The 15,717-nt window shown below is 39.2% G+C and overlaps 1 protein-coding gene across 2 annotated transcripts in view; it reads right to left on the minus strand.

Moving 5' to 3' along the window:
• Positions 1-7,319: 7,319 nt before the first annotated feature.
• The window catches only part of RORB (RAR related orphan receptor B), a 196,840-nt gene continuing 188,442 nt past the window's right edge, over positions 7,320-15,717 (minus strand). For both annotated transcript variants that reach the window (XM_066257082.1, XM_066257081.1), the window contains exon 10: positions 7,320-14,112. In XM_066257082.1, the coding sequence (XP_066113179.1) occupies positions 13,957-14,112 (156 nt within the window). In that variant the 3' untranslated portion in view covers positions 7,320-13,956. The remainder of the gene's footprint in view (positions 14,113-15,717) is intronic.

The raw sequence follows: 15,717 nt of genomic DNA on the forward strand, positions 1-15,717 counted from the left end.
CCCTCCCAAGGCTATCCAATTTCTGTAGGTAGTAAAGACCAGCCTGGGAGTGCATGTTTCAAATGCAAACCAACCAATGCAGAGCCTGTGTTCCAACCACCTCCTGTATTGGACTCTCACACTATATATCACTACCTCCCCAGCTTAATTACCCCAAGGCCAGGTACCACACAACTAGAGGTTGTCTTTACAAACTAACCAATTCAAAATCTGCTCCCCCAGCCTCACCTCTTTTTTCTCATGGACACCACAGTGAAAGCTCTTGCCAGGTTTCCCCCGCTCCTGCCTCTTGACCGGCTCTGGTGTTTTCCACGTGGCTCTGTGTGGCATGGTGCTGTGCACTCTCCTCTTAGGAGCTGTCAGGAACAAACTCTCTTTTTCATGGTAATCGTCCCCTGATCTGTTGGCCTCATCATACTTGAATAATAATAATAATAAAACCTACATTTTATTTCACTTATTTGATTTTTTTCTTTTTTATTTGATTTACTGGGGTGACATTATTTAATAAATTATACAGGTTTCAGGTGTACAATTCTATAACACATCATCTGTATATTGTATTGTGTGTTCACAACCACAAGACAAGTCTTCTTCCATCACCATTTACCCCCCTTTACCCTCTTCCACTTTCCCTGACCCCCCTTCCCCTCTGATAATCACCATGCTACTGTTTATAACACAAGCATTTGTAAAAGCCATGTTCTGAATGCATATATTGTTGACAACATTGGTATAGACAGGGTCCCTCATTCACCCTCCTGTCACTGATCTGTGTTACTGGTTGTTCTGATGAGATTCTTCAAATAAACAACACTTGGCTTTATGAGCAGATTGTATTGTGAGAAATATTTGGGATAATTAAGAATTTTTAGTGTGGGAAATAAAATAAGACTGGGAGTGAGGAGTGAAAGATGTATTTATTTTATTTAAGGTGTTGATGACAAAGATAGCTTTGGGGACATACACTTGTTATGCTTAATCTCAGTGAACCAGAACTAGCGATCACCAGAGCTAAAAGATATGAAAAGAAATATTTTGTTTCACTACTAAGAAATTGATTGAACAAGTAATGTTGTTTAAAAAATGACCTATGATGGGTGATAACGAATTCAAGAGTTGAGTTAAACAGAAAATAAATGACCCTTTGTAGGAGCATCTTGAAATTTTTTGTAGCTCGTGTAACAGGTATAATAAAGTTTATAATTTATAATTATTTGTGTTATGTTTTTGTCTTCTTGTGCATTCATCTCTCTTGAACTGAGACCATAGATTCCTAGTGCAGACTTCATATCTAACATATTTTACTGTTGTATTCCCAGTAAACAATGTCTGGCATATAGTAGTGAAAATAAATATTTGCTGAATAAATGAGTATTTGTAGCAGTATCTGATGAGAAATCAAATTAAGAGACTTTCTTGGAGTTCTTTCACATTTGTGTCAATAATGCTAAGTGTTTCCCAAACCAGTTTTCTTTTCCCTGGGGGCACACATGTAGACTACATCTCCCATCACTTCTAGTGTTATGTGGTTCTATGGAGTTGATTCTGATTGGTGGAATGCAAACCTACTCTGTAAACTTGACCTGCCCTGTAAATTTGACCTGCTCTCTCTCACAACCCCCATCTTTGGTCACATGCCAAGTGTCCAGTGATTAAGATGACATTTTAGATGACATTTCCCCTTCTGTTTTGACTGCTGCGTCAGAAACACATGATCACAGCTATCATGGTTTCCATCTTTTTTAAAATTTATTTATTTTTTTTATTTTTCTGAAGCAGGAAACGGGGAGAGACAGTCAGACAGACTCCCGCATGCGTCCGATCGGGATCCACCCGGCATGCCCACCAGGGGCGATGCTCTGCCCACCAGGGGGCGATGCTCTGCCCCTCCGGGGCGTCGCTCTGTCGTGACCAGAGCCACTCTAGCGCCTGGGGCAGAGGCCAAGGAGCCATCCCCAGCGCCCGGGCCATCCTTGCTCCAATGGAGCCTTGGCTGCGGGAGGGGAAGAGAGAGACAGAGAGGAAGGAGGGGGGGTGGAGAAGCAAATGGGCGCCTCTCTTATGTGCCCCGGCCGGGAATCGAACCCGGGTCCCCTGCATGCCAGGCCGACGCTCTACCGCTGAGCCAACCGGCCAGGGCCCGTTTCCATCTTTTAAACAGTAGGACTTGTGTGATGATATAGCTCAGAAGTAATAAGTTGTCCAAATTCTTTTTCTTAAACTAAATTTGTTGGGGTGACATTGGTTAATAAAATCATAAGTTTAGGTGTACAATTCTACCATGTATCGTCTGTATATTGTGTGTTTACCACCAAAAGTCAAGTCCCTTTCCATCACTATCCCCCTTTTACCCTCATCAACTCCCCCGCACCCCTTTTCTCTGGTAATCAATATGCTCTTGTCTGCGTCTATGAGTTTGTTCTTTTCCTTTGCTTAATCCCTTCACTTTTTTCACCCAGCTCCCAAAGTCCCCTCTCCTCTGACAGCTGTCAGTCTGTTCTCAGTATCTATGAGTCTGTTTCTATTTTGTTTATTAGTTTATTTACTTATTTTTATCAGGTCAGATTCTCTTCTTTTTGACTGAGACTTTGAGATTTGATCAATTCAGATTGGGGAATTGGAGTGGGACATGCCAAGACCAGATGGTTATGTCCAATTTATTTTACAAAGTAGGCCCCCTGGTCTCTCTGTTTTTTTGTTTCCTGCTCAGCTGAGTCTTCTGTGAAAATATGTAACCTCTGATAGTCACTCCAGCTCCCTGTCTTATTGCTTTTGATTAAATCTTTAGAGAAAGGAAGGGAAAGAGCGTCTTTGCCAATGGACTGTTATTTCCATTTCTCATGGTTTCTGGTCAAAAGATGATTTGCTCAAGGGAAAAATCAGGGAAATGATAGCATGTAGATAGTTGGGCGGCTCAAATTACAAAAGGGGAATGGATTCCAATACATGTAGTTGAGACAGTTACTGAATGCTTACACTGTGTCATGCTTGCTCCATGAACTTGAGCAAGTTAAAGATCTATGAGACATAGTTGTCAGGAATTTTATCATTTCTTAGACTAATATTTATTCAACCGGTTAAGCTTAGTAAGTTCAAGTTCTGAAAACATTGAGAAAAAACTTTATAGCATGGCACCTTGGTCATCTGAGACACCTCTATACCAAGATGGCATTACAGGGTTTGCTTCACTTTTACCTTTTCTCTAATTGGGTCAAGGAGCTGCTGCCACTTGGAGTATGAGGTCAAACCCTGGTGACTTCTTCAATAACTAGAAATGCCTTATCACATTAGCCTGGTGTGATTGTGGGATCATGTTGCCAGTTCTTTCTTCAAAAGAAGAACAAAGCTTTGTGCACAAGAATTGTTTCATTCACAATTGGTAATTCAAGTTATCAAAGGTTAGTAATTGTCATCTTATATAGTCCAACCTGAACTAAAAAATTGTAAGTTTCATCTTGTGCTTCAAGGCTGCCTAGATCTGGGTTTCTGAAAGAAAACGTTAGATGATTTTACAGTAAAGAATTCCATGGTCAGTTGTTGGTGACAATTGACATGAGCCCAGGATTGATTGTTATAATGTATTTACTGTCTCTTATTAGTTATTTGAAGGCTCAGTTAGAAACCAAAGGACATAAATGGTGCTCTAACAGACAGATCAGTGCAGTTCTCTCTTTCTGTGTCCTCTGAACAGGGTCTCATGGGATATGGATGACTTGAGTACAGATGTCACTCAAAATATACTAGAAGAGTTTCACTATTTCTAAAGACTGAAGTTGGAAGACACTTTATAGAAGGCTTTCTAAGGCTCATTCTGTCATATGGGTTAGTGCTTCTAGTTTTAAAATGTGTTAAATTTTGCTTTAATCTTCTATTCTCTTTTTTCCCATTTAAAGTTTAATATGCTTTATTGTATTATTATTTTAAATTAGCTCCAACTTTTTGTGATTTATTGTCAAATACCAGAGGATAGTTACCAAAGGCATGTTCCTAAAAGATATATATATATATGTGTGTGTGTGTGTGTGTGTGTGTGTGTATATATATATATTTTTTTTTTTTTTCCCCCCTGAAGTGAGAAGTTGGAGGCAGAGAGACAGACTCTTGCATGTGCCTGACTGGGATCAATCCAGTAAGCCCACATGGGGGTGATGCTCTGCCCATCTGGGGCATTGCTCCATTGTAACCAGAGCCATTCTAGTGCCTGAGGTGGAGGCCATGGAGTCATCCTAAGTGCCTGGTCAAATTTGCTCCAATGGAGCCTTGGCTGTGGGAGAGGAAGAGAGAGGTAGAGAGAAAGGAGAGGGGGAAGGGTGGAGAAGCAGATGGGCACTTCTTCTTTGTGCCCTGGCTGGGAATCAAACCCAGGACTTCCACACGCCCTGCTGATGCTCTACCACTGAGCCAACTGGCCAGGGCCCCTAGGTAAGTTATCTTAAATATGATTAGTTTTAAGACATTGTTGTGCAGTCTGTTGAGAATTTCCCTTACCACTTTCAAAGTTCACATTTAAGTTGAGATCTTTAGAGCTGTGGGTTTCCCCCCCTAGTCTTCATGGAGAACTATGGATATTGGTGTTGGCCATCATCATCTTCATTTTTGCTGTGGTTGGCATGCAGCTCTTTGGTAAAAGCTACAAAGAATGTATCTGCAAGATTTCCAGGGATTGTGAACTCCCACCTTGGCACATACATGACTTTTTCCACTCTCTCCCGACTGTGTTTTGTGTGCTCTGTGGAGAGGGAGACCATGTGGGACTGCATGGAAGTCACTGGCCAAACCACGCTCTGGAGACTGGGAAGTCCAAGATTAAGGGAGAAGCCAATTCAGTGTCTGGTGGGAGCCTGCTTCCTGGTTCACAGAAGGCTGTCTTCTTGCTGTGTCTTCACATGGTAGAATGAATGGGTTGAATTTCTATTCATAAATCATCTCATCTCTAGGGACTCCAATCTACAACAACTTCCAAGCACCTGAAAAACTGCTGGTCTCTCCTGCCTTTGTCAACACCACTCTATTTTTTTTTTTTTTTTTTATTTTTTACAGATAGAGAGTCAGAGAGAGGGATATATAGGGACAGACAGATAGGAACAGAGAGAGAGATGAGAAGCATCAATCATCAGTTTTTCGTTGTGACACCTTAGTTGTTCATTGATTGTTTTCTCATATGTGCCTTGACCGTGGGCCTTCAGCAGATGGAATAACCCCTTGCTCGAGCCAGAGACCTTGGGTCCAAGCTGACGAGCTTTTGCTTGAACCAGATGAGCCCACGCTCAAACTGGTGACCTTGGGGTCTCGAACCTGGGTCCTCGGCATCCCAGTCCAACGCTCTATCCACTGCGCCACTGCCTGGTCAGGCCAACACCACTCTAAAGCTATGATTGTTCTCAATTGTTTCCTACGACAGTTTCAAATAAGACAGAGCATTCATATGTTGGTGAGCAGTGGTGGGATTCAGCCAGTTCGCACCAGTTTGGCAAAACAGATACCTAATTTTTTGTTGATTTGAGCAAACTGGTTGTTAAAATGGCACTTGTAATCAGTGCTCTCTCTAAGGTGGGCACCTGGGCAGTCACCCCATGTGGAAATCACAAATTTACATCCCTTACTCTTTTTTAATGTTCAAATGTGCAACAGCATATTCAAATTGTCTGTAGTAATGTTCAATCCATCCATAGGCGAAAAACATTGCAAGTGAGGATTCCAATCAAAAAGAAATATGAAAAAATCTTAAATAACAGTTTTATTGTTTTTTGTCAGATATTATTTTATATTTTAAAACTCTTATATAATCTAGTTTTGTATACCTCTTTTATTGTTCTTATTTAAGTATTAAATGCATGAAATAATAAACTACCTTTTGGTATATCTTTTTTTATACTTAAAACAGTCAGTAGGGCCGAGAACCAGTTGTTAAATTATTTGAATCCCACCACTGTTGGTGGGCATTGATTATAGTGGTGGAGCAGCTTGGTGATGCTTTGTTTAAAAAAAAAAAAATCAGACCTAAAGACTTAATCATTAATTATTACTTGAAAGCTTTCATCTGATGAAGGGGTTGTCACACCTATTTCTTTTCTTTTCTTTTCTTTTCTTTTCTTTTCTTTTCTTTTCTTTTCTTTTCTTTTTTTGTGTGGTAGAGACAGAGAGAGTCAGAGAGAGGGACAGACAGATAGGAAGGGAGATAGATGAGAAACATCAATTCTTTGTTGTGGCTCCTTAGTTGTTCATTGACTGCTTTCTCATATGTGCTTTGACTGGGGGGCTACAGCAGACCTAGTGACCCCTTGCTCAAGCCAGCGACCTTGGGCTCAAGCTTGGAAGCCCTGCTCAAACCAGATGAGCCCGTGCTCAAGCTGGCGACCTCGGGGTCTCGAACCTGGGTCCTTCACATCCCAATCTGACGCTCTATCCACTGCGTCACCGCCTGGTCAGGCTTGTCACGCCTATTTCAAACCTGCTGGAATTTATTTAAGCAGTTTTTGCAGAGGTGTTGCTTATGGCTCTGCTAGCTGGGGCTGCCTTTTATGAAAGCTCTAGAGAAGAAGAGCTATTATCTTTGAGAGATGCTGCTCTCATTTTAATTGCAACTTGGTAAGCTCTTTGGCTAGAAGGAAGTCTGCTTCTTTTCTCAATAAGCATTTCTAACTAAAACCAGATCCATGAGGAAAGAAGAATTTTCAGAAAAAAAAATTCCATTATATACTGGGAAAGGGGCAACTGTGTAGGTACGTATCCGTAGTTTAATGTATTTCAAAGCTCAGTCTATACCTATCTTCTACATCCCCTCCTTGTTCTGTGTGGGGGGGAAAGAAAACAAGTAGGCAAGTAGTTTTTTTTCTTCTTTTAATTTTTTTCAGCATTAGAGGGAACTTCATAAACATTGATTGTCATTTACAGAAAACATTCAGAAATCATGTGTGCATTATCAGGGAATGCTAACAGTATTCAACTAATAATTTACAGGACATAAAATAAAGACAAAACCTATTACATTCTAAAGTAATATAAAATTTTTTTTAATTGTTAGGGAGTGCTGTTTTATTCTAGTATATTTATAATTAAAAAAACAAAAAACAAACTCAATGCTTACTTCCTAAATGACTCAGGCTGCAGTTTAACTCACGTACACAGAAATTAGGGCTTATATATTAAACAAGGAGAGAGAGATCAGAAAATTGTAGATCTTAAAACTATAGATGTCACTGGGTTTATTTGTAGTTTGCCTTTCGCCTCTACAGGGCAATCATAATACACTGTAATAATGTAATTAAGCTCCAGAAAAGTCAGTGGTGACTCTAGAAGGCATTATTCTTAAAAAAAAAAAAAGTATAATTATTATGATTTTTAGAGTGAATACTTTTTACGTTACGTACATTTGGCAATGCAACTTCTGTGCATCGCCAACAATAATGTGCAGACTAGTAAGAGAGGCCCCCTGCACACTCGCACGTGGCTCCGCAGGGTGCAGTCATGGTTGGTAGGTACAGCCAAGTCCCCACAGCCTGTGGTTTTAACCGCTGGAGGACTTGGAGTAGCTCTTCACTTTATACATGTAGGCCGGAGCTAAGGTAAAAACATTAAACCTCTGAAAGTTGGGAGTATATGAAAATCATTTCTCTCAATCCTAAAAGCAAGGAAGCATTGTCAGGGATTTCAAAAATACTGGAAAGTCTCATTTAAATCTAAATATCTTTTTATTATTATTATTATTATAAATCGATCATCATAAAATACTAGCCTTTTAAAGTCACATTTGGGATGCAGGAAAAGCATCAGGTTCATCAGACTTGCTCCTACCTGTGTTGTTACAGCTCATGACACCTTTGATTTCCTCCCTCTCAGTCTCCTGACCCTCCCCGGTTCTTTACAGCATTTATTTGGTGAAGGTCAGTTATGGCTTCAGCGAATCAGTAGTCTGACCTCAGGTTATTAATAAGAAATAAACATGTACAAAAATATTTTGTTCATCAGAAAGCAGAGTTTGTTTTCCTTAAGCTATTTCATGCAGAGGAGGATTTAGACAAAGCCATTGCTACAAGGAAAGATGACTTACTCAGGCAACATTTTTTTTTTTAACTTCCTTTTTCATATTGTCTAGTTCAGGTAGAATTTGCAGGTGTTAGGCCAATCTTCAATGCAAATTCTTTGGAGCAGATTTAATTGACATCCCTGTCCCTTTCTCTGCTGTATTACACAAAGAAGCATACAGTTAACACCAATGACCCGTCCAGATGCTTAAACTGTTACAACCACTTTCTGAGAAGTACATACACAACACGCAGAAAGGAAGCAAGTACATATTTGCTCTTTGTTGTTTTTCTTCCCCCTCTAAAAAAATTGTTACAAAGTCTTATGCTTAAACAGAGACGTAGAAAAATCAGTGTATCCCACTGTCTCCGGTTATTTACAGCAAAAATTACAGAGACAGCATACATCGTATTAGACCTTCCACAAGCATATATTAAAAGTAATTACATTTGAAAAAATATGTTTATTTTTCCTCTACATTTCTACAATACATACTCAGTTTTCTGTGGGCGTAGTTTTCATTCTCGTGTGTGTGGTAATCAGATGGAGCGGTCGGTACTGTGCTTGGATGTGGGATCTGTAGCTTTCCAGACATACCTAGTGTGTGTCTGCATTTGGCCGCGACGGAGGCATGCAAACGCTCTCCATCAGCTCTGCCGGAACAGAATAGTTTCATACAAGGATCGTGCTGCCCAGCTGCGGTGCAGACACGCTGCACTTCTCTCAACTGGGTTCATTCAATTCCCGTAACCTTGTGCTTTATTTCTGGCCATAAGAACAATCACTGAGCTGCTTTTTCTGATCCACTGGAGGTCATGCTCACAGTCATGCAGGAGGCATATTCACTATGGCCAATTCACTTCGGAGGAATTGCAGCAGCGTAGGAAAAAAGTGCACAAACAGACAGCCTCCATCTGCTGCATAGGAATCCATGGTCCCGCACTTCAGAACAAGGGAGGACTAATTGTCATGACTCTAGAGTAAGTTCTTTAGATACAGACAAGGGAAAATAAAAACTGGTTGCAGGTACTGAAGCCACACATTTAAAGAAATACATTGAAACCCTAAAGCATGAAAATCATGCATTTGACTTTCGGAACAAATGTGGCAAGAAATCTAGCCACCTGGCTCTATGAGCTGGGAGTCTGGGCAAGAAAAATAGAAGTGTCTTTTATAAGCCATCATTAAATTGTTTTCATTTTTGGATTGCTGTTTTATCAACTAACCTCTTACTGTACCCTCTAGTAGTGATAGTCAAATATAGAAGCCAAATGGGTTATCAAGAGGGCAAAATCTCCACTCCCCACCCTAATATCATTCAGAATTATATCTGGCCAGACTTCTCCAGCCATAAACAGGCCCCCAAATTCAACTATGCTTTAAACCAGAGGTTGCAAACTGTGAGCCCTCTTCTACGCAGAGGTAAGTTTGTTGGGACTGCACTAAGCTCTGAAATCAACTGACATCATTTACAGCTCAAGAGACTATAAGGTTCAGAAGCTTCGGCCACACTGCAGCTTTAGCAGATTATTCACCCCTCCCCCAACCTCCTCACCCAAATGGTTGTCAGCTCTTAACTAAAGACCTACATGGTTTTCCTATATCAGGTTGCTGCTTGTACTAACAGTTAGAAATAGAAAATCAAATACCATGTCATCTAAAGCAGATGGTGGGCTTCTATCTCCTCTTTATACAGGGGACTTAGTGCAAAGTTTCACTACAGATGCACACTTTAGACTTATTGCTGGTCTATTGAATGGTGGTTCAGTCAGGGCACAGACATCCTTGCCTGAGTGTATTGTCAATTGCTCTAACTTCCTTGGAAACAAAAGTTTATAGAGAAAAAGAGAGGAACCATTATTTCGTCTCATTTCCAATAGAAGTAGAGTTTTTCTTGCATCTATAATAAACGAACACAAAGAATATGGAACAAAACTCACATGATTTGCATCTGACATTTTTTTAAAAATGCTGGTTACATTGGGATACAAGAATTGTTTTTTTATTCAAGCCTGGTACACATGGGATTGGAGAGAGGAAGCGTGAGATGACTATCCATGGGCATGATTTTCTACAAACAGTTCAGCTTGACTGCTGTGAAGTTATGTGTTGAACAAGGCGGCGATGATAGAAAACACTACTGATGTCTCCCTGGTACCTCTTGCTAATATTCAGAGTTCATTATAATTTAGGTTCTCTTAGATTCTATCAAAAGAGTCTAATTACCCAAGAGACCACTGTATTCTCTGTCCCTCTCCCCCTAAAAAAAAATCAGTGGTCTTTTAGCGCAGGAACCTAAAGACAGTATTAAAACAAAAGAAATCCAGGAAGGGTATGTTTGTAGAGTACATCTCCAGTTTCAGCTTTTAGTCTTTGGGGGTAAGGGAGCTGCAAAAAAAAAAGGGACACAAGGATGATCCGGGTTATGGACAGGAGGGGTCTATGTGAGATGTTAGGTGAATTTGTGATCTCCCCCCCACCCATATTCCTTCCAAAATTAGCTGTCTTTTGCAGGCCACAAGTACAGCCTCACCTCCCTTGTCAGGTTAATGTAATACTGCTAAGATTGCTGTCTTTTTCTTACTCGGGCCTTGTATAGGAAGCTAGGGTTCACGGAGAGATAAATAGTTTTGTAAATGGAGCGTCTGGATTATTGGGCTCTTAGAAGATTTTAGAAAACAAGACTGAGTTGTCCTTACTCATGAGCAACTTGTCAGCAATCCAAACAGTACAAGTAAATTCAGTTTACAACATGAAGTTACTCCTCGTCGGGCTGAAAGCCTTGTCAGAGGGGTTCTCTCTTTGGCATAATTTATGCCATTTTACATTTTGTTGTCATGTTCCTGTTTTTTTCCCCCTCCTTCTGAATGTACCCTTTTATTTTATTTTTTAAATAAAACATCCCTGAGTGGATACAGTGCAACATCTGCATCAAGCAGTGATTGTCATTTACGAAGCACAATGTGGAAAGTACAGACCATGGGTTATTTTTTTCCAGTGCACACTTTCTCATGAATGTGTTGTGAACATTTGCGAGTGTTCATGGGGAAGGGACAAAGATTGCACGTGGTAAAGAGAGTTGTTCTCACCAAAATTTCAAAATACTCGAGATGGAGTCACAGCAGATGTTCAAAGGGTGGCTTTTAAAAGTGCTTTGCTACCATTGAAAATATGACGTGGTTCTCTTTGAATGGACAGATTTGGCAACTGTGGCAAAAAAAAACCCCAAAACCAGAAATCTCTTTTCTCAACTGAAGAGGGCTGTGTGTGTACTGATCTCCACTGTTCTGTTCTAGTTTAGTCGCTAGCAGTTTCCTGTCCCCTAGCTTCAAAAGGTTTGTGCTGTCCCAATTAAATGCTTGCACTAGTGGAAATGACACAAATTCAAATCCAGTACCTCCTGTGGCAAATGTGGGGGACAATCTTTTTCCTATATCACCCATGGGACAAGGGAGGAAAAAAAATTCTCAGCCACTTCATCAATGGAGCCGATTTAAATGCCCTAGGGTAAGCTGGAGGAAACAAATGATCCCCTTTGCAACTGAGCAGGAATAACAGGCTGATGATGGAAAACACTAGGCCAACAGAACAATGAAAACAAAGTTTGACATAAGTTCAAAGCTCAAAGGGAAACACCAAGTAGACACATTAAACGTCGCCTATCACAAGCCAATTATAAAACATACATTGCATTTGGAAACGGCTTGGTTTAATTGAGTGCCTTCCATTACCCTGTTTTCCTAGCAATCAGTAAAGTAATCTTTCCATTAGAAGGAAATATGACTCTTGGAATTAATTCTTTATACAAAGAGCTAGCAGGAGTGACATTTACACCAAAAAGAATTGAGTCCCTGTAGCAGCATAATAAGCAGTCTACAGCTGTCTTCTTAGACAGACACTGAAGTTAATTTGCTTCAATGTAGTTAAATTAATTGAATATAACAGTAGTTGAGAAAGAGATTCATTATTTTAAAGCATTTTTTGTTTTTCCCCATTGGTTTGGAATTCATCAATCATGAGGTGGGAAAAGGCTCTGTTTTCTAAAAGCAAAGACTAGCACTGCTGTTTGATCATCAGTGAGGCGTTCCATGGCATCGTGGAGACGGCTCTCAACCATGTCACTTCAGGCTAGCACAAGAGATGACCAAGAACTCAAAGTTTCCACTGATGGAAACTTTACAAAGCAGGTGTGCGTGTGTGCACATGTGTGTGTGTTTGACAAGGGGCTGGTCTTCATGAGTTGATTGTGGGGCAACACTTAAAGGGGACCATAATTTTCATTGTTTTATATACGAAGCTTTCCTTTACCTTCCTTTTTAAAAATCATATTTTAGATCAAATAAAACCAAGACATAAGGTCTCAGAGCACAGGCAGAACAAATTCCTTAGACTTTATGCTTCTTTTGGTGATCAGTTTGACTGAAGAGTACGTGGAGAAATGAGAATTTGTATTGGGAAGTCTAAATTCTCTAATCCTTATCTCACCTGTTTCATTCTGTACTTTTAAAAGTTGCTAAGAAAATAAATTCTAAGCTGGATGGAGAATGTAATGTCAAACTGCATAAGAAATAGTTTGGGCTTTAGGTGCATTGTTTCATAGAATAACTCAACTCTCTCTTTCTAATCTGAGAAGTTTTTGCTATAGTTTCTGACTACAGTATTTTGAAGTTGGAAAAAATTATCCTCCACATTAAAGGACATACAAAGTCCTGCCTCCCTCTTTATTGTTGCTTTCTTCTAACAAACTTATGAAAAGGAATCACTATAAAAAACTACTTATTTACTTTGTTTATTTTCTTTCTACGTCTTCTTTGCCAAAAGAAATGGTTAGAGAGAAAATGTTTACATGAAATGGAATTGGGACCCTAGCCCCTGATTTACTTTTTTACTCTAATTTTCTTAGAAAAAATTGCTGGTGGTCATATTCTACAGACTGTATTTCTCTGTTGAAAACACAGTAAGCACCAAAATCAAGTTCCTTTCACAACCTGAAATCCAAAGAAAAAAAGTGTTTTGTGTGTCCTGGTAAAAATCTTTTGTTTGGTCAAAAAAGTCCTGGATTTTTTTGTCCAAAAGTATTATCTGTGGCCTAATTCTGAAAACAGGAAAATGGCTCCAAATACTTAAATTTTCCTCCAATATATACCATCTTGACAAGGCTTTGATGCCATTGAAAGAAACAGAGTTTTTATAGAGAGGCCGTGCGTTATTATTATTCCTTTGTAGATTTAGTTCTGAATCGGTACCATCCTGTCGTTGACTATAGATAAAAACTCTGGTTGGGAAATCAAAATTCTGATTGTCTAACATAAAAGTAACATATAACACAGTAGGGAAATAATAGAAGAGAGCCTGACTGAACCTCCTTTGCTAGTGGGTATGATATTTTAAGCCATAGTACAAGTGCATGTATAAGTAATTGTCATATATAATATTCTCAGATATTATATACTTATTACATACATGCACAGTGCTTTCCAAGAAAGCTACACATTTATACATGCATCAACTATCTAAAAACATAGAAATAGGTAAGCCTATTAAATGGAGTTTTCTTAAATTATATTTGAACAATCAACAGGAAATGTAATCATGTAAAGTACCGCTCTGTTCTCATATATATCTACAATAAAATTCTATAAACAGTTGTCTCCCAAAACATACCCAAATAAAATTAAAAAAAAGATAACACCCAGTGTCCTATATTTGTATATTTATGGTCATTTCAAAAACAAACAAACAAATAAAGGAGTTCCACTCAGGTGCATATTTACATTCTTCAAACTGTAGCGGTGAAAAATAATTCTATTAAGTGTAGGACATTCCTAATGTTGCAGTAGTGACATTTTTCTTAAGTCTTCATGAACACATTGCTTTTGTCTTAATGGTGATGCATTCCATGACTATGAGACAGTTCTGTCATTGCCTTCATTTGCAGACGGTGGCACAGTCAGGATTAAAGAGCTCCTTGTAAAGTGGAGGAAAGAGTGTATTCACTATGTCTGGATGCGATTGCTTAAATACCTGCAGCTTCTCCCCGTGCAAGTTGCAGACTGCCGTGATGGTTGGTATCTTGGCTATTAACTGCAGAATGGAGGGACAGGGAAGGAAACAAAGGGGGTAAGCTCGTTAGTGCTCTGTCTTCTGAATCAGTGTCCTCCTTGGCCCCAGATGAAGGGAAATGGCTTTGGAAAAAGATGTTCAGAAGGAAAGAAGGCTTACTTTCAGGTTTTTCTTTAGAACCAAACCAAACAAAATAAAATGCTCATCCTCCTCCCCATCCTTTAAAAGGAAAGACAGAGAAAGAAAGCTGGACCAAGCTTCCTGATTCATTGTTCTTAAATAAAGTTTGCATGGGAGGTAGTCTGGTTTAAGCATTAGGAGTGGGTGCTCTGCAGGCAGGCTGATGGAGCTGGCATCCTGATTCCAAAGCAGCGACATGGCTGTGTGGCTACCACATGTGCAGTGTTTCGGTGTTCTCATTTGTAAAATGGGCTTACTCACAGTACCTACTTCATTGGGTTGTTGTGTGGGCTGAATGAGGTAATTTGTCTGGAAGTGTTGAGAACACTGCAGGCATGAAACACAATTGTCATCTAATATTATTATTATCTATTATTTCCCACAGATTGTTATGATATGGATATTAGGTTTTTTCATTTTGGAAGGTGATGATGTTAGGAAGGTGTAACCTAAACCATATGAGGTATAATTCATAATTGCCTGGTCTACTTTGCTGTTAAACTCACTAGTCTGCCTCCATCTCTCAAATTCTTTCCTGCAGAGATGCATAATATTTCATGTAGGATGTAATATTGAGTTCAAATGCCCAGAAGACAATGTTTTGTCATAATTTAAAATGTCCAGTTTGTCAAATGCTATATAGGTCTTAGGAGATGAACAAATCTAACTTCTAACACACTTATAATTTGCAGACACTTAGAACCCATCATTTAGTGTCAAAATTGGCTTAGAATAAAATGTCATTGTGATACAATTACTGTGGGAATAAGATATATTCTCATATAGAGACTAGATTTACAAATGCTAAGCTTGATAGATCATACAGCTCACCAAAACATACTCTTGAAAGTGATGATAAAGTTAAATTTAATAAAACCCATCTTATCACCAATTAGGTTCACTGTGCTCCCTGCCCTACTTAGTAATAAGGATCTATTTCCGTCTTTGAAGTAAAAGAGGAAATAGGTAATTAGTTACTTTATGGCTTTTCGAAATCAGAAATTTCCACTCTTTCATTAACATTATGATTAAAGCTGTTCACATATTCATAAAGGAATCTAGAACACATAAGGAAGTTTGCTGTTCAGACTTTCCACTTCCACTGCTATTTACTGATAGGGACAGAAATAAAAAAGTGTGGAACCTTTTTCTATCAAATGGATGTCAAATTTTAGAATGAGAAGAAAGTTTTCTGTTCAACATTATGAGTTACTTGAACTTGTAGCAGGCATTCTGATAAACAGCAGAAGACACAAAATGGTATTGCTTTTGCTAATAATCAACTTGGAGAGACAGATAGGAATAAAGCTGCCACACAGTCAGAAGCAGATGGAAAACCTGTGGTTAGTGCTGTAGAAGAATGGTGCTTGAAGTGGTTCTGACTTCTTTTGGCAGCCAGGAAAGTCTTCTCCAGAAGATGCCATTTATACTGGGCTCTGAAGGAAG

This window comes from Saccopteryx bilineata, chromosome 2, assembly GCF_036850765.1.
Source record: "Saccopteryx bilineata isolate mSacBil1 chromosome 2, mSacBil1_pri_phased_curated, whole genome shotgun sequence".
Classification (NCBI taxonomy): domain Eukaryota; kingdom Metazoa; phylum Chordata; class Mammalia; order Chiroptera; family Emballonuridae; genus Saccopteryx; species Saccopteryx bilineata.